We start from the raw sequence: 20,815 nt of genomic DNA, 5'->3' as shown, positions 1-20,815 counted from the left end.
CCACCACAGCCCCACTCAGCACCACCACAGCCCCACTCAGCACCACCACAGCCCCACTCAGCACCACCACAGCCCCACTCAGCACCACCACAGCATCACTCAGCACCACCACAGCATCACTCAGCACCACCACATCATCACTCAGCACCACCACAGCATCATTCAGCACCACTGAGAATCACCACTTCACCACTCAGCACCACAACAGCATTACCACAGCATCAACCAGCGCCACCGCAGCACCACTCAGCATTACCACAGCATCACTCAGCACCACCACATTATCACTCAGCGCTACCCCAGCATCACTCAGCACCACCACATTATCACTCAACATCACCACAGCATCACTCAGCACACTACAGCATCACTCAGCACCACCACAGCATCACTCAGCATCACCACAGCATCACTCAGCACCACCACAGCATCACACAGCACCACCACAGCACCACCACATTATCACTCAGCACCACCACATTATCACTCAGCACCACCACATTATCACTCGGCACCACCACATTATCACTCGGCACCACCACATTATCACTCGGCACCACCACATTATCACTCGGCACCACCACATTATCACTCGGCACCACCACATTATCACTCAGCACCACCACATTATCACTCAGCACCACCACATTATCACTCAGCACCACCACATTTATCACTCAGCACCACCACATTTATCACTCAGCACCACCACATTTATCACTCAGCACCACCACATTATCACTCAGCACCACCACAGCATCACTCAACACCACCACAGCACCACTCAGCACCACCACAGCACCACTCAGCACCACCACAGCACCACTCAGCACCACTCTGCACCACCACAGCACCACTCTGCACCACTCTGCACCACTCTGCACCACCACAGCACCACTCTGCACCACTCTGCACCACTCTGCACCACCACAGCACCACTCAGCACCACCACATTATCACTCATCACCACCACTCAGCATCACTCAGCACCACCACAGCATCACTCAACACCACCACAGCACCACTCAGCACCACCACAGCACCACCACAGCACCACTCAGCACCACTCTGCACCACCACAGCACCACTCTGCACCACTCTGCACCACCACAGCACCACTCTGCACCACCACAGCATCACTCAGGAGCACCACAACATCACTATGCGCTACAACAGCATCACTGAACGCCACAGCATCACTTGTCCCCAAAACAACATCCCTCAGCGCCACCACAGCATCAATCTGTGCAACCATTCAACAACAACTGGTTCAAATATTTACTGTCGATGTTTCAAGCTTTATTACAAATGTCATAAAAAGATTTTAAATGTTTTCACTTCTGTTCTTGTTAAAACATTGTGATTTGTCAAATCAATACATGTAAGACAGGGGAAAACTAAACATGTACCTTTACTAATGCTATAGATGTAACATTTTCTAACTTTATAACTATTGGCATTCCTAATAACAAAATTAATACTTTTATATTTTGAAAAACATAAACAATAATTAAAAATATTTACATTTTACACACCAAAAGCTCAAACTTTTCTATTGCGAGACCTATTGCATTGCAAATGCTTGTTATGGTATATAATCTATCTTCTGCAGATTCTTCACCCCTCCCCCTTCTCTCCTTTTGAGGTTGGGCCAGTACTAGAAAGGTTCCATTGTAGGTTCGGGTTGATACTTGCATCTGTCTAGTTTGTCCCTCCTTAGGCTTTGGTTGGCCGCCAGGAAAAACAAGCATTGGCATAGCCAATAGGTCTCGCCTTTGGTACCTAATAAATGTTTAGCCATGCAACAGTTGATGTTGATGCACCAAGGATATTGTGCTGCATAACTAAATACTTATAAGGTCCCAAAAGCGAGAACTATTGGGTATGCCAATGTTTGTTTTATTTTTGTTCTGCGCAGTGAAACATCTTTCACTGAGCCTACATCGCTTCCTATAAACCTGCAGAAAAATGGGGCTCGAGGTTACTTCCATGTCCTAAATGCAAAATAATGCTAAATTGTTTTTGAACGAAAACGATGTGTAAATCTGCGTAAGAGGATATGTAATATGCATTTAGGGACATGTGTAAACACTAAACGTTCCCTTCATTACGATTTGCCACAGTCGTACGAGTTCTCGCCTCTCTAGCAAGATAACATCTGAGCGCCAGGATACCCGTAGGGTGGCAGCCGCGCTATATAACCACAGATACAATACAATACAATAAAATACAGTGTACAAACCCTAGGGGGAAACAACACTTACAACGCAACTTTTACAACACACTACCTTTACAACGAAACTTTTAGACCGCAACATCCATTACAACGCATGCCATTACAACGCATGTCACTACAACGCATACCACTACAACGCATACCTTTACAACGCAGTCATTACAACGCATACCATTACAACGCATACCTACACTATCCAACACTTACCCTACTGTTACACCCCCTGGAGTTAGAATAGTAATTTGTACCCCTACACTATCCAATACTTACCCTACTGTTGCACCCCCCCGGAGTTAGAATAGTAATTTTAACCCCTACACTATCCAACACTTACCCTACTTTTGCACCCCCTAGGGTTAGAATAGTAATTTTTATCCCTTCACTATCCAATACTTACCATACATGCAATGTAATGTTATGCGTTGTAATGGTATGCGTTGTAAAGGTAGTATGCGTTGTAGTGGAATGCGTTGTAAAGGTAGTTTCAAAGATTTCGTTGTAATGGCATGCGTTGTAATGGATTGCGTTGTAATGGATGTTGCGGTGTAAAAAATGCGTTGTAAAGGTATGCGTTGTAAAAGTATGCGTTGTAACGACATACATCCAACCCTAGGTTCTCTTGTTAAAGTTGCTTCCTATTGACCGTATTTTCGTTGAAGGAGCAACTCTTGAAGTTTTTTTGTTACAATGAGGCATTTTTGCAGTTAATCATTCGTCGAATCTTTGTTGCTTTCAAGGCGCCCTTGAGTGTGAAAGCTTCTGTGCTGTTGATGTGTCATTTGATGTTTATTTAATGTAGGGGATGAGGGTCAGGATAGCTTGTCTCTCAGTAAACATGTTGATATATAAGTGGAACAACTCTGCATTATTTCTCGCAGCACTAGTCCAGTGTGTTTTTTGACTCCGTGAGTCTCAACAAGTGTTGGAATGCTGCGAAGTGGCTGGCAGGAATATACCTATCTGAATCTAACATATTTCTTAGTCAAAGTGTTTATTTAGCACGTGTGGTGCACCTCTCAATGTAACCGTGTGTTGAAAACTTTCTATTTCTAAGTGACGGTGTACTTAGTTATTTGTAAATAAACTCATAGTGACGCAAATTGAAATATGAGGCGTCAATTGCTAGGGTATTAAGTTGTATTAGCAGGAATAATGACTGTTCTCTGAAATTACTTGCAGTGTTGGAAGGCCAAAGCACATTCGAGTGATGGCTGGGGCCCTGGAAGGGGATCTCTTCATTGGACCAAAGGCAGAGGTAATATTGGTGCCTTCCATATGTAACAAAAAAGTAGCTCAAAACGTTTTGACACAATATTTTGGGGAACCAGGTTGCATTAAATTATTCCAATTCTCCATCCTGTACATCTCTTGTTTTGCATTATTATTCTTACCACCACATGTGTTGATAAGTTCTATAACCTAGTTGTTAAACATTGCTGATAGAAATGATTGTTAAGCTAGTTGTGTTTTCATTTATTTTGATTTGTTTTTTCTATTGATTTGTTTACCTACCTTGAAGCACAAGGTTCGGAATCTCTAGTTCTCTAGTTCCCATTTCCCCCTTCGATATTTGATATTGTGTTGGACGTTTGAGAGCTCAACATTACATATATAAATCAGCACATAACATGAACCAAGCATTGGCATAGCCAATAAGTCTCGCTTTTGAGACCTTAGAAGTATTTAGTTATGCAGCACAATATCCTTGGTGCAACAACATCAACTGTTGTATGGCTAAACATTTATAAGGTCCCAAAGGCGAGACCTATTGGCTATGCCAATGCTTGTTTTTTTGTTTGTTTCGAGTAGAGCGGGTTAGCCAGGTCCTAGAATGTTTCAAATGAATGCGAACGTTAGCCCATCAGTAGTAAGACGCTTGCATTTTAAAAGTTATATCTGCACTCTAACCTACTGGGATGTTAAAACAGTCATTACAGACCAGGAGAGAAAAATAAGGACAACCTTTAGGAGCTAAGTACTATTTAGCATTTTATTTGTGCCAGGTGTACTAGGGCATTAGCCTTTCCTGGCTTTCAATAGACTATTGCACTGTGGGGCTTGTAGTTTTCCTTTCAACACTCATTCTCGTCTCAAACCCTCAGTGTGCAAAGTTCTGCTAAAGTGCAAGAATTGTCTGAAGGTGTTAAACATGACAGACTCCACTTGTTAACTATGTTTTAACATTTTACAAAGCTGTCTACCTCATGTCAAAAACTTCTCATCGAAAAAAGCAAAAGTAAACTCTGCATACGTATTTTCTGAGGGCTCATTCTCGTTCATATAATGCATTAAAATAAGCATTGGCAATAAGAATTGTTTTGCCTTGTGTACAGAAGGTTTTACACAGAGCTACACAACAAAGGTAAAAGGTCGGAGGCGGCTGCAGTGCAACATTCCTCAACAAAAACTAAGTAACTGAAAGGTGGTAGAGGCAGAACGAACACCTCACCATCACTCTCGATGCTACAAACAGGAGTTCTTCGGTCGTTCTGGACCTCCGTCTGAACACAGAGCATTCATGAAGATGCACACATATTCAGTGGAAGAGGGGAATAAACAGCCCTGAAGTGTTCCTGCATGGAATCCCACACCTGAAAGTTCAAAATGCCTAGTCTCAGCTATCATGGTAAAAAACACACCCAGCGAACAATCGCTGCTTTTGCTAGAATGCAGTGTTTCTCAATGGAGTCCAATTACTTGTTTCACTGACCGTGAACACGCCTTAAGATTACCATACGATACCGGTCTTTACACCCAAAACCGTTCAGTCAGACACAACTGTAGACTACAACTCACAGGATGCACCGTCTGGATAATGGAAAGTCTAAAACAAACAGTTTCATCAATTCATGCAAAAGATTGAAGTGCAATTCGAATGTCAACTTTAGCCGTCAGCACAATACAAAATCAAAAACAACAATTGAACATAATGCCCCAATTCACACATTTGTCTCACACTGAAATCAGCTGCTGCAAGAAAAGACATTAAACCACACACTGAAGTACAGAACAAGCATTAGTTACACTCACATGATTCTTTGACCAGACTATCAATGTCAGGAATTGGGACTAGGGAGTGTTTGGATTCCCAATTTCTAACAATTCTTTGGGACTGCAAATTTTCCAATTAGGATTTGCACTACAACTTGCAATAAATGTTCCTCAGTCTGTAGTAACCAACCGATTTGCTAAACCATCTAGTTTGCTGAAACCATCCCCTGTTTCCAATAACTGTTGGCGCCTCTCAGAATTAATAGGGGCGATTGATAGATCGATGCTGTGTGCGAGTCTTCAAAGATTAGAGCCCTAAACATAAATTCATGTAAACCTAGAGAATTTGCACAAGAAAATCTAAACTGGAAAATTCACAAAAAAAGGTTCAAAGTACAAATCATGAAGGTTTATTAAAACTGAAAAGATCATTACAGATGGCAAAAGACAATGGATACTCAATTAAAAATGCAAATAAATGTAAAATCAGAATTTGCAGTGAAAACTGAGCCTTAAATTAGTCAGTAGCCAGAGCCAAATATGGTCTAGTGCAAAACAAATAATGAGTTAAAGAGCATTCTGTCATATAGACCACTCAGTTTAGTAGGAAAATAGAAATATGAAAAATATTCCAAGTTCAGATCAGTAAACGGACTACCTGGTCTCTGCTCTCTAAGGGGACAATGAAAGAGTTTGACTTGCCTCCCACATTGAGAGTTTTTAATGTATTTTTAGACCAAGAAATCGTACTGTCAGTGTGGAGTGATGTAGAAATTACATTGAGCTATCTAATATTAAAGTACAAAACACATCACTTTGTATGGCGTTTTACTCTACAACTTTCGAATAATCATGTATTTTGCCCTACAAACAAAAACATATACATGATATAAACAATACCTCTGTTCAGTCAAAGAAATGGACTTCAATTGAGTACAGTTGTTCTTTTCTTCCTTCAGGAGCACTATGCACAAGTATGAGAAACATTTAGTTCATACAGGGGAAGCAAGGCTGTAAAGCTAACTTAATTTCATACAATTTGTGAAATGCTGAAGTTCACATTAGGGGCTTTTTGGTGCAGAGAAAGAAAACATGATAGCAATTGACTCTGCACATCATACAGTTTTGAAAGCACAATTGGAGCTCGACTAGGCAAACTAATGTCAACTTTAAAAACGTTATATTAAACATGTTACAAGCCTTACATTTATATCCCATACATAATTATTAGGTACAGTAGTGTTAGTCCTTAATGGTATTCTAAAAAACCCTTCTCTTTCAAATATATGTAGGGCTGAAACTTTGGCCACTCCACATGCATCACTCTTTGGATGCATCCTTCACATACCTTACCACATTCTGCCCAGAAAGTTATGTGCAGTGCCATTGCTTTAAGGCTCAACTGAGCTTATACTTTATAGCCTACTCCTAGTATTAAGATCTCTTTAACAAGGTTCACATATAGTTAGGCAGGAGGGTGACCAAGATGAGAGTGTAAGGGAAAAATAACCTTCATGCTGATTCTGCTGCTGTAAGTCACTGCTCTTCATGTTACGTGGCATCTGCTTAGCCATCTATTATTGTAGTCTATGTGGTGCTACAATCTTGCATATTGGGAAAACGTATAGGGACTGGGTTTAATAGTTGGTGAAGCGCACACAATGGGGAATCATTGTTCCAGGAGGACCCTTGCATGGAGTGCACCAACATTCTTTAAAGTGTAAGCCTTTTATTTAAGACATTTTCAGCTCTTTCCAACAGCGCAGGCAATTACCAGGCTTTGAAAAAGAGAGAAGGATAAGAAGTATAGAAATCACAAGGAATTTACTTCTCTGCTTTTTCCTACATTTAGGAACATAGAGGTCTCTTGTCAATCCGATATCCAATGGAACATGGGATAGTGAAGGACTGGAACGATATGGAACGGATATGGCAATATGTGTATTCCAAGGACCAACTTCAAACCTTTTCAGAGGAGGTGAATATGTTTTTTAATTAACCAGGTTTAAGTGTGGATAGTTCATTCATTAATAATGAATGGTGTTGCATTTAGTAACTTTAATTTTTGGTTACCTTGTGCAATAACATAATCTTCCTTGAGACACTGCGTGCTTGTTGATTCTGAACAGCCACCTTGTTGTGCTTCTCCATCTCATATAGTCGCACACTATTGTTTCATTGTGTTTTTATCATTTGAGTGACGTTAGTTTCACAAATGAGGATGATTTGCTTTCCTACAGGCTACAGTAAAGCACCATTTCAACTGGTCATGATTGTGAGCTGTTGGGGGGTATATTTTATCTACATTATAACACAAAAAACTATATAATTCAGTTAGTTTATCCTTTTGAACAGTCAACATTTACCAGAGATCATGGCATTTCGGATTCCACTCCCCACATAGTTAATGACGTTTAAACACCCATCATTGCTACGCAGTTTCAAATGATCATATCCTTTTTAAAATGTGACACTGAAGGTTATAACCCTATCTGATAAAAATTAATTAACACCTAATTTGATCTCAGGAGGGGTGCCGCCACTTAAAGGCTGCAAAGAGCAAGAGCGACGGGCAGGATGAGGTTAATTGAAATAAAGGGAAAGGGAATGAATGAGGTGCTGATGAGCTAGTAAGGAATTGGAAGAATACAGGGCAAGTGAAAGATTTACAGTGAAAACATTAGCTTAGTGGTAGACAGAAACAACAGAGCGAGAACATAGAAACTGAGAGAGACACCAAAAAGTAGAGGTTTGAGTCCGAAGGAGCAGTGGGGTTGCAAAAGCACAGAGATGGGACTTTGAGAGGAAGGCACAAATGTGAAAGAGAAAGGACAGTGCAGATGAATAGGTGGACAAAGATTCCTCAGGGGTCACGGAAGAGACAAACAACTGTGAATACTACATACATCTGAATCACAGGGTGTAGGGAGAGACAACATATCTAGGGCTATCCGCACTAATACCATTTTCCTCTGCATCCTCTATACGATCAATTGGAACAGTCATAGGTTTTATATGACCCACTGTCCAAACAGGTTCTGAATCGAGGGATCATGTCAAAACAAACAGATATAGATGTTCTAGTTTAGGTTTCTTTTTCTTTAGTGGCTGATAGCAATCCCTCAACAGTATAGGAACACATGATACACACTTGAACCGGCACTGAATCTTTAATAGAGTCACATCTTTTGACTCCTTTGAGAATTTCCAGGCAGCTGACCAGGAATAATTCAAAACACCTGAATTCACAAAAGACACCAAAGCTGGGGAATTGTCGCTGCAGCTGATTTGCCCTTTTCAGCATTTTAAAGTGTATTTCTGTCGATAACAGAGCCTGTATTATTCTTGTTAAGGAAGCCTAGTTCATTAATATTCCTTGTCATTTTCATTTTCTCTTAGCATCCAGTGTTGCTCACAGAGGCTCCATTGAATCCCAGGAAAAATCGAGAACGAGCTGCTGAAGTTTTCTTTGAAACCTTCAATGTCCCAGCTCTCTTCATCTCAATGCAAGCTGTATTAAGTCTGTTAGTATTTCATTCAGTTTTTTCACAGCATATCTAACTTTTATTCTCTTAATTTGGTCAAATACGTCTTTGCATTTTGATAGTACTCTTTCATTTTAAAGCAGAGATTTATAATGTGATTTTAAGGTACAACATTCCAAATAGTTTGTGATATAGCTCTGTTTGTTAAAGCATCAACTGTAGAAATCTGCAAGTAGCCTTGATTGACTCAACATTTTATCCTCCTAATGGCAATCAAGTAAGTTGCGTTGATTTTGGCGATATAAAAAAAGCTGGGTACTGTAATGACTAAAAACATAAAAATGTATAAACTAAAAAACTTTTAAAGTGAAAGCTCAGTTCTTCTGCACAGGTTAATTTCAGAATTATCTTTAAGTAAAATATGTACAATTTTGAGTTCAAAAACATTTTCTAACTCTGTGAAGTTTGCTTTGTAAATGATTTGCACATTGGAGAATCGTTTTGAAGACATAGTTGTCACAGGCTTTTATGGCAAGGTAATTGGTGTTTTTTTTGTTTGCTTTGTACGCATGCCCTAATTGCCTGTAATGTTTCGCTTCTCTCCTTCAGTGTTGCACAAAGAGTTATGAGGTGTCAGCAATGGCTGAGAGAAATGTGTTGAGCAGCGTATGCTTAAGAAGCAGGTGCATAAAAATGAAAAATTGTTCTTCAATAACGTGCAACTTTGTCTATGCTCCTAACGAGCTAAGGAGGTAGATAGCAAAGACATGGAAGACGTTATATGGAGTAGCAGTAGATGGGCATCTAGAAGTACAGAGCTACTATGAGTTCAATATGTATAAAGTGAGATTTAAAGTAAAGAGACACTGCGCAAGATGGATCTTAAATACACACAGAAAGGATAGATTGGTCTGTAACATGTAAAGAGCTGGGAAGCTGATGGAGAGCAGGGTAATAGGATGTGGGTTTATGTGATGGTTAACGCATATACCATATTAGTATTGAGATACATTGTTGAACTACTGAATAATTATGGGGAGTCTGACATATCAGTCCAACTTGTCAACGTATGTGTCTGCTTTTTTGGGGCAAATACTCGATATTCCGCGTATGCGTTGTCATTGCATTCTATCCTGTTCAGGAGTACAGTTGAATGTTACTGCTTTGAATGCTTTTACACCAACCGACCCTTACATTGTAACTACTATTCTGACCTAGAGCTATACCAACCAGCTATGAAACGAATTAATTTAACTGCTAGTGACTACAAGAGTAAACCTGTATTATAGGTCTACATTAATAGTCACACTATTTCTCAACCATGATGATGTCTAAATTCTTAAGCATTGTATAATACCTCTTCTGTACCCTGATTTAACTTCCACCATTACCTACGTAGGATCCAAAAAACAAAACTCTTTATGTAAAGCAATACAAATTGCCTTTATAGACTCTCTGTTCCATTTGCTTTTCACTTTTTATCTTAAAACACAGTTGTGTAAGATACACTTCGAAAATCATTTAGACATTTAAAAATGTATGTAAGGACAGACTTAGCAATCTTGCTACCTAAATTACTTTTTCATTTTCCGTACCTAAAGATTTAAAAAGTAATTAAAGGAAGTTATTTACTTAGGTATACTGTCTAACGCAGTAGAAAACCTGTTGCTTCACAATCAGGCTGACCAAGAACCTTCACAGTTCCAGCATGTATCATAGTGACAATTAGTTCCTCTGTTTTTTCTTTCTGTGAGTAGGCTTGTCAGCGTGCAGCTCTGTCTTTTTCATCTTTTCTCTCAGATATATTTTCATAGGTCAGAGTTGTTATGCTTATATTGACATTTACCTTACAATTTATTCAGACATAAGACAATGTGATCTATAGTCAAGACTCTTTTGCTAATTTTTGTTTTAACAGATCACTGAAGGAAACTTAGTTTGGTGAGGACCAAATCATAGTGCATCCTCCTTTTTAAAACCATTTTCATCATTGTAGGTGTAGAAAATTAACGGTTCCTGCTTAAAATTGCAGCCTGTGAGGGAATGAATGCATAGGACTATTGCTGGGCTGAGGTTTTGTGGTTCAAGATAGCAAAAGGGGCTATTCTCTTACCCTTGTTGCCCCCGTGCACCTGCAGAGAAGATTCCTCCAAAATGATGTCATTTCTTTGTTCTGCTCTACAAAGAGAGCGAGCTCTTGATGTTGAGAGAGGTATCTGAAAGAGACATGTTAGTGATAGATTCCTTACCTTAGAAAATGCTTCACTTGACTCTTTCACATCCGATGAGTCACTTGCGAACGCCCGAGGTCTTTGTCAGTGTGAGTCACCATTGTTTGGTGCCTCTGTTATATCTTTTAGGTCTGGTTTTGCATGGATGTAATGATGTCTATATGAAGGCTGTTCTGCGTTAGGTTCTAGCCATACCACACAGCTGGGCTCTCACATGACCCCCAGATGGCTGTAGCTGGTACAGGGGAGCATATGGTATCATTAATCTGGTTTAAGCGACGCCACTAAGGGAAATGGTGTTTCAAGTAACTTTTCATTCTTACCGGAACCCTAACCCTTACCCTACCCATAACACTTACACTTCCTCTAACTGTACCACTTAACGTAACTTTAAGGCTAAACCCTAACACTAACCTGACCCGTAGCCTATTCTGTACTCTATTCCCACACCTAAGCCTACTTTATACTCAAACCCTATAACTGTGCCTTAAGGCCCAAGCACCTGTGTCATTAGGGAGTTTAAAATTTACACACTTGGCACTATATGTAATGAATTGTGTTGTAGTAGATGTGGTTTACTGGAAAGCTTGTTGGGTTTTTACTGGCATTTCAAGATAGGCTTGTAAGCCCCTTTACCTTGAACTGGCTGATTATTAAACCTCTCATTAGTGGTTTGAATCGATTGATAATTAGGTACTCAACACTCTACTTCCAATACACAGTTGGGCACAATAAAAGTAACTTCCTGATTTAAAATGGGTATTGGTAAGAAGTATACCAGTAGAACAAGGGAACTTTTCTGTTACTTATAAAGTAGGGCTTTCAGTACAATTTGAGAAAAACTGCAGTATTTGTGGAGAGTTGGAAATTGTTGATCACATATTTTGGAGTTAGACCTTGAAATTGTTGCTGATCTTCATTGTATTAGGATAAATGAGAAGAACTTTATTTTGTCTGCTTTTCTTTTCAGTTATGCAACTGGAAGAACCACTGGGGTTGTTCTGGATTCAGGAGATGGTGTTACGCATGCAGTTCCTATTTATGAAGGCTTTGCCATGCCTCACTCGATCATGAGGATTGATATTGCTGGACGTGACGTCTCCCGCTTCCTGCGCCTGTATCTCCGGAAAGAAGGCTATGATTTCCACACAACTTCAGAGTTTGAAATTGTCAAAATGATTAAAGAGGTATCATATTTTTTTAATATATTTCTTTTTATTGAAAAAGAAAAACAAAGCAAGGCATCAACAAAATACAAAAGTGCATAGTCTGTACGAGGGCAGTGCGACCTTCAGCAGATATTACAATAAACAATGCATTGATGGGGGAGGGGGGGGAGAAGAGAGTGCAGCAGTAGCATGAAAGCAATCAAGAACAATAAGGGGTCAGGGGGAAAGCGGGACATCAAAGACTGCAGTCGCTGGTGGTACACATATGTCCCCTCTATATCGATTCCAGGGACCCCAAACCTTATGCCATTTTCGGTGCGACCCCAGGCCAAATATACAGTTTTTTTCCCTGAACATACACCAATCCATGTTTTCCGTCCACACCTCAAGAGTAGGAGGCCTCTGGGACCCCCACAACTGTGCAATGTTCCGTTTGGCAATCATGGCCCCCAGAGTCACCGATTGGGTCTGTGCAACATTATGATCTGTGGGCTCCCAAACATTCAACAGGCAGCGCCTGACCTCTGGCAAGAGAGCCACACCTGTAACCTCCTGCATCACCTCGTGTATCCTACTCCAATAGTCAGTGATTTCCCGACACTCCTAGATGATGTGGAGGAACGTCCCCAACTGTCCACAACCCCGTTGACACAGACCCTCTTCGGAAAAACCCATCCGGACCAAACTGGGATCCGTGACAAAGACCCTATGCAATACCTTGAGCTGAACTAATCGGAGTCGTGCCGGAACCGCGACCTCCTTCGGAGAGGAGATCGCCGATTGCCAGTCTTCATCATCAAGCTCAAGGCTGTCACGGGTCCACTGATCTCGTAGTTGCGACAGAAGGTCCGCCCTGTGGTTAATTAGTTTTTTTATACACCAGGGAGATGGTACTATCTGGCATATGGCCATCCAACACACGGTCCTCCAACGGGGTAGATTCCGGTATCTCCTCCCCTTCTGGGAAGACTGACATCAGTGCATGACGGACCTGAGCATAACGAAAGTACAAACAAGAAAATGACCTGCGCACACCCTCCTAGGTACTAAGTACTCTGTGTGTAAAGCTGTTTAAGAAAAAAGTATGCGTGCTGTTTGGTTGAGAGGCAGCCAGCCTAATTGAGAAAGAAACTTCTAGTAGAGAACCCACTAGTATACCAAACGCACAGCTGAATGTTAGAGTATGTCAATCTAAATACACAAATCTGTTACTTGTTTGCATCACTGTTAATCAGTCAAGTACACTGTTAAAGTGAATATTAATTCAATTGTTATGTTCATTTTCATTTACTGCAAATACATGAAACCATTGATAACAAGACATTTGCTTGTACTATAACGAAAACATTATTATAATACTATTGCTCAAAATTAAAGATTAAATGCACATTGCTCTCAATTAATCATAGATACATTGTGGTGTTGTCGCAACCAAAGAATGAATAATTTGAAAAAAGCCCAATGCATTTCGGGAAGATCCCTTCTTCCAGGAGCACTGTAAAAATTAATAGAAATTACATTAGCAACACTGTACATGGGAGCCAGAATTCATATATACAAGATTCTCACTAAACACATAATGTTGAGTAAATGACTGCTCTTATTGCATCCTGAAAACGTGATCTATTAGACTCAGATAAATGCCTGATGTGCTTGTTTCTAGGTCAAGCCTAAAATTAAGTGCAAAAGAACGGAAAAGAAACTAGTGCGTTTGGAGAAATCCTCCACCGAAAGTATCCAAGTGTAGAGTAAATGCGTGTCCATGGTCAATTATTGGTGTAAATCATACAGATACCTCAACCGTGAATGTTAAAACCCAAAATAAATCAACATGCCTTCCTGGGGCAATGACACTCACTTCCAAGTTAGGTTGTGTAGAAGCTGGTTTAAAACCTTGTTGAAGGTCTGTAGCACTGCGTTCTGTGTTTACACAAGATATAGACAAACACTGACATCAACCCTTACTTGCACAGGGTTTCAATCTACAGTCAATATGTAAACTGATTCTACTGAAGAAAACTTACAGAAATGAACGTGGCTGTAAAAGTCTCCTTGCTGAATGTGCTATTTATCCACGAGTCGGTGATATTTTCTCAAGCGCAAGCCTGGAATACCAAGTAGCCTTATCTTAATATTAATGACATTAACTGAAAAACCGACCTGATATCCATAATGCTTGCTGTGACTGAACTAAATAAAAACTCACCATGAAGACTAGCTGCAAATTCATTCAACCAAATGTATCAGTCCTGCTTATAACGGCACGGAATCTCGCTTCTCAACGTGGTCTGTAATAAGTACAATTTGATGTATGTTGTAGTGTCTGCCAGGTGTTCATTGACTTTGTTGACGTAGAAGCTTGTATCCATAATAACCAAAGCTCCTCCCTTGTCCGGCATTTGGAGAGTTATTTCTTCATCCATTCTCAATCTGTGTAAAATGTCCATTTCATCTTTTCTCAGATTTGTCTACACAAATTCGCTCTGATTTTAACGGGGTCCTTAATATTTCAACAGTTATTTTTCTGTTTTCTAGCCAGTATCTGCACACACCTAGTTGGTCATCACACCACTATAACATGGCGGTCTCATCTAGTCCGTTTTCTATGATTCTTGAGGAGACGCGTGATTACTTAATACGGGCGCTTCACAGCGTCCGTGATCGTGACCCTGGCGGACTGGTTGTGCCTTATGAGGACGCATACTATAACTTCTCGGTGTGTTTCTAATTATTTTAGACAGTGGTTGAATTACGAGGGTAAAAACTTGTTACCATGTAACGCGTTTCATACACGCTCATGGCGGCTATTGTTTTTATTTCAGACCACGTTTAGAAGCAAGCTATCGCTGTGTCCTATGTGGATGCACCCTTCAACTTCTTGGTGAGTTTTTAATCAGTGTAGACAGTGTTCGAGTTACAAGACGTAAAAGATTGTTACTGTGCAGCGCGTTACACACACGCTCACAACGTTCATTGTACTTATTACAGACCACATTGAGAAGCGAGATTCCGTGCCGTTATAAGCAGGACTGATACATTTGGTTGAATGAATTTGCAGCTAGTCTTCATGGTGAGTTTTTATTTAGTTCAGTCACAGCAAGCATTATGGATATCAGGTCGGTTTTTCAGTTAGTGTCATTAATATTAAGATAAGGCTACTTGGTATTCCAGGCTTGCGCTTGAGAAAATATCACTGAGTCGTGGATAAATAGCACATTCAGCAAGGAGACTTTTACAGCCACGTTCATTTCTGTAAGTTTTCTTCAGTAGAATCAGTTTACATATTGACTGTAGATTGAAACCCTGTGCAAGTAAGGGTTGACGTCAGTGTTTGTCTCTATCTTGTGTAAACACAGAACTCAGTGCTACAGACCTTCAACAAGGTTTTAAACCAGCTTCTACACAACCTAACTTGGAAGTGAGTGTCATTGCACCAGGAAGGCATGTTGATTTATTTTGGGTTTTAACATTCACGGTTGAGGTATCTGTATGATTTACACCAATAATTGACCATGGACACGCATTTATTCTGCACTTGGATACTTTTGGTGGAGGATTTCTCCAAACGCACTAATTTCTTTTCCGTTCTTTTGCACTTAATTTTAGGCTTGACCTAGAAATAAGCACATCGGGCATTTATCTGAGACTAATAGATCACGTTTTCAGGATGCAATAAGAGCAGTCATTTTGTCAACATTATGTGTTTAGTAAGAATCTTGTATATATGAATTCTGGCTCCCATGTACAGTGTTGATAATGTAATTTCTATTCATTTTTACAGTGCCCCTGAAGAAGGGATCTTCCCGAAATGCATTGGGCTTTTTTCAAATTATTCATTCTTTGGTTGCGACAACACCACAATGTATCTATGATTAATTGAGAGCAATGTGCATTTAATCTTTAATTTTGAGCAATAGTATTATCATAATGTTTTCGTTATAGTACAAGCAAATGTCTTGTTATCAATGGTTTCATGTATTTGCAGTAAATGAAAATGAACATAAAAATTGAATTAATATTCACTTTAACAGTGTAATCTTGACTGATTAACAGTGATGCAAACAAGTAACAGATTTGTGTATTTAGATTGACATACTCTAACATTCAGCTGTGCGTTTGGTATACTAGTGGGTTCTCTACTAGAAGTTGTTTTTTCATAACGGAAGTACTCCATCCCTCCCAATTCAAATTCAGTCTGCAAGGCCTCGAACGACTTCACTTGTCCCTTAACCCAGAGGTCTCCCACCTTGGAGATGCTAATGAGATCCCACTTGTCGAACCCCTTAGTGTTCCACAGTTTACCAAACCTATCAGAGCTGAAAAGCGAGGTCGCCAAGGTCAGACGATCCTTCCACCCTAACAAACTAGTAGCATCTTGCCAGATCCGTACGGCCGTTCTCGTCGGCCCCGTCAGAGTCTTTACCACAGATTTAGAATACAACGCTCTGTAATAATTGCCGCCGGGAAGCAGCCACCTATCCATGGCGAAACCAGGATTCAACTCAGGGCCATACATACCGTGGTTGATGGCACCTAACTGCGACGCCCAATAATATCTTTTAATGTCGGGGAGAGCAATGCCCCCATCATACCATGGGAGCGTTAACTTGGCCAGCACAATACAAGGTCTGCCATCCCACAGCAATTTCCTTTGCAGACCCTCAACTACACGAAAATAACTAGCTGGAACAATTTCAAGTGTGTTCTGAAGGGCATATAGAAAACGAGGGAGAGACATCATCTTGAAAAGAGCCGCTCGCCCGAGCAGTGACAGCGGGAGCCTCTGCCAGCCCGCAACATCTCGCTTCAACCGCTTCAACCGACTCAAAGGAGGGAGAAGGTTCTTTTCATGTTGAACCATGAGGTCCATCGAGACATAAATCCCGAGATATTTGAACCCCTCTTGCACTATCTGGATGGGGCAGTTACGCAGTAGGATCGGAGCATCACCACAAAGAACATAGATCGGATTTCGCCCAGTTGATAACCAAGCCAGAATTTCTACCGAAGGAAGCCAAAACATCACAAAGTACTATCAAAGATTTCCTGGGAGAAGTTAAATAAAGCAAGATGTCGTCTGCATATAATGAAATGCGATCTTCGAACTGCGGAGACCAACGAATACCCCTCATTGAGGGCTCCCAACGGATCCAAGCTGCGAAAGGCTCTAGGGCCAATGCGAACAAAAGAGGAGACCGCGGACAACCCTGGCGAGTACCCCGCCCGAGACAAAATGGTGCCGAGACGTGACAATTAACCACTATCTGGGCGAGAGGGTCCGCATAGAGAAGCCGCACCCAGCTAATGAAATCCGACCCAAAGCCAAATTTAGCCAACACCGCCCACAAATACGGCCATTCCACCGTGTCGAACGCCATAGTGGCATCTAACGACGCCAAAATGGCCAGCTCACGCAGCGTCGCTGCTCCTGCCAGAGCCGCGTGTAGACGCCTAAGGTTCAACGCCGTATTCCTGTGTGGGATAAAACCAGACTGATCCGGATGGATCAGCTCACTAATGACCTTGATTAGTCTATTGGCCAGCAGCTTGGCCAGGATTTTAGGTTCAGCATTTAACAGTGAAATCGGTCGATACGAAGCACACTTATTCCTCGGTTTCCCTTCCTTATGTATTACCACTATTGATGCCAACCGCTGATCGCGGGGGAGGATACCACGATCTCGGGACTCAAGGAACATGTCTCTTAGATACGGAGCAATCTTATCCGGACAAAGCTTGTAAAGCTCAATCGGGAGACCGTTGGGCCCATCGCTTTGCCCGAGTGTAGGGAATGCATAGCTAACGCTACCTCATCCGCAGTGATTTTACAGTACATGAGGTCTCGGTCTGCCTCAGAAAGGCTCGGGAGTGCAATATCTCGCAACAGCAAGCAAGAGTCCTCCTCCGGCGTATCCGACACAGAAGAGTACACAGTGTAGAAATGATCGGCGAAACATGTCACTATCCCTTGAGGGTCAGTGATTAGCACCCCATTCTCCATTTCGATTTCAGGCTCCTGACGACTAGCTCTATCTTTCCTATCCAACCATGCAATTAATTTGCCCGCCTTATCCCCAACATCATAGAGACGCCCCTGCTGTTTCAGACTAAGGGCCTTCGCCCCATCCGTTACCAACGTTCTATATTCCAGCTGCTTCAATTGCAGGACATGCAGTTTAGAGCGGGTCACCTCTTGTTCTAGTTCCAATTCCAAATCCGCTATCTCCGTCTCTACCCTTACCACATCCTTCTCCTTCTTAGCTCCAGTAACGAGAGAGCTTGACCCCTAAGGACAGTCTTGAAAGCCTCCCACAGCGATATCGAGGAGGAAACCTAACCCTCATACTCCCGGAAATAATGATCCAAAGCCTTTACAAACTCACTGCGAGTCTTAGGATTTTGAAGATGCCAAGGGTTAATAGGGGGTATCCTTCCCCCGGAGCCCAGCGCCAATTCAAACCGAAGCCACAGCGGGGAGTGATAAGAGATACCTCGAGCCATATGCCTGACCTCCGCACCATAGGACGCTTGTGCAGCTGGCACCAAAACATAATCAATTCTAGAGAGACTACCATGGGCGCTCGAATGAAACGTATACTGCAGCTGAGTAGAGTGAAGCAGTCTCCAGCAGTCCACCAGGCCCATTGTGTCAGTGAAGTCAGGCAGCCAGCCATGAGCCCTCATGAGATCCCTAGGTGGATGTCTATCCAGCATGCCGGAAACCACCGCATTAAAATCACCACCCAGAATCAAAAACCCCTTGGGGAGATCGAGTACAACCTTTCCCAGGTCAGCGAAGGTTGTAGACTGCAGGCCAGGGAGAGCGTGCGGCCTCCCACCGTCCCGACACAGCCACATAGCGCCCCCTTTCATCAAGGACCGTAGAGTCTACCTCAAGCGGGAGAGAGTTCTTAATACGGATTCCAACCCCCCAGGGCCCGGAAGAGAACCCAGCATGTGCCACAAGACGGTATCCCTTCCTGTTCATGGCATGACATGTATTTCCTACCAAGTGGGTCTCCTGAAGTAGAACAACATCAGGGGAATGTCGTTTTAAAAGTTGCAAAACCACCCCGCGTTTAATCTTGTCCCCCAACCTGTTAACATTCCAGCTCATCAACCTCAACCCCCTACCCCCATCATAAAAGAGAAAGAAGACCCAACCCCCGCCTGAGTCAAGCACGTCAATGAAAATGTCTTGCAATATAGTGCCTTGCGAAAACAGTAACCTGAAGACCACCACCCCCCACCGCCTCCCCCCAAACAACCCGTTGCGATACCCCCACCCTGCACCCCTGCTTACGACTATAGAGCCACCCCAACTCGCAGTGTGCCTGTCGCCCCCACATCTAAACTGAGCTACAGGAAGGAAAAATGAGGAGGAGAGAGACCCTCCAATATCCTCGCAACCCCCAATTCAATCTGCAATTAACCGTATATCAAAACTCGAACCACCACAATAGTAAACCCCCTAGTGTCCCCAGAAACCAGACAGTTGGTGCTCATTCCTGCTCCATAGTTCCTCCCTCCGCTCCGCCAGATTGTCTCACTGGTTCTTGTTGGGCTGGCAGAGTGTCCAACCAGTCAGCAACCACCTGAGGCCTATCAAAGAAGTGGACCCGTTCGTCATACTCTACCCTCAACTTGGCCTGGAAAAGCACGGTGTATTTGAGACCCCTGTCACGAAGTCTCCTCTTCACCCCCAGAAAACTTAGCCTCTGTTTTTGGACCGTCTGTGTGAAATCCGGATAGAAGCTGATTGATGAGTTCTCGAATTTCAAGGGCCCACCGGCTCGGAAGGCCTGGAGGATAGCGTCCCTGTCCCGAAAAAGGAATATCCGCGCTATCATAGGCCTCGGCGGGGTACCCACTTTTGGTCTGCCGCCTGGGACCCTGTGCGCTCGCTCCACAGTAAAGAACTTGCTCAGTCCCTTGGGCGCTAGCTGGTTGACGATAAGGTCCTCAACAAAGAGGTCAGCCGCTTGATCTTCCGCCTTTTCCGGAACTCCAATTATAAAGGACATTATTCCGCCGGGCCCTCCCTTCAAAATCCTCCAGGCGACGGACAACAATGTCATTCGAGGCCTTCAGGTTATGGACCTCGGTCTGCAGGTCGATGACATCATCCGTTAAACTCGATGTCTTTATATCCAACGATTTGACCTTTTCATTAGTCTTTGTAAGGTCCGTTCGAATCAAATTCACATCGATCGCCACTGTATCCAATTTATGGGCAAGGGTCTCCGTTTGCTTCCCGAGGGAAGACTTGATACCATCAATGGCGGCCATCACGTCCTGTGAAGTTGGTTCAGTTACCGGAGCCGATGAGATCCTCGCCTCCTCCAGGGACCTACCCGGTCCACTGGGCGACCCCTTAACCTGGGCATATCGGTCCATGGCATTTGTTTGAGTATATCCACCCGTCTGTTGGTTTTCGACTTCTGCTTGTCCCTCTCCGGTTTGCTCGCCATTTCAAGAAAATCCCCGAATACTGTCCAAATCAAGAGCGGGGGTGAAACAAGTGTCCAGCATATAGTAGACAAGAACTAACGGATAGGAAAGTCGACCAATGTGACTTATCCACTCAGAGTCCAGAAAGCGAAAGTACAAAATGGCCCTCGGGCAAAGCACGAGAATTAGCCAAAAAAAGGACGGCTCTAACTCCAGGCCACAGTCCGATACCTTTGTGTGTTGTTCAATACG

The 20,815-nt window shown here is 42.4% G+C and overlaps 1 protein-coding gene across 1 annotated transcript in view; it reads left to right on the top strand.

Annotated features, from left to right (window-relative positions):
• ACTR1A (actin related protein 1A) overlaps positions 1-20,815 on the top strand; it is a 187,997-nt gene that overhangs the window by 48,072 nt on the left and 119,110 nt on the right. The window contains exons 3-6 of the mRNA XM_086922690.1: positions 3,416-3,491; positions 7,080-7,205; positions 8,627-8,751; positions 11,914-12,130. Coding sequence (XP_086778816.1) covers positions 3,416-3,491; positions 7,080-7,205; positions 8,627-8,751; positions 11,914-12,130 — 544 coding nt within the window. The remainder of the gene's footprint in view (positions 1-3,415; positions 3,492-7,079; positions 7,206-8,626; positions 8,752-11,913; positions 12,131-20,815) is intronic.

Source organism: Lissotriton vulgaris, chromosome 5 (assembly GCF_964263255.1).
Source record: "Lissotriton vulgaris chromosome 5, aLisVul1.2, whole genome shotgun sequence".
NCBI lineage: Eukaryota > Metazoa > Chordata > Amphibia > Caudata > Salamandridae > Lissotriton > Lissotriton vulgaris.
The sequence above is the reverse complement of the archived record's forward strand: the minus strand, read 5'-3'. Positions and strand labels throughout refer to the sequence as shown.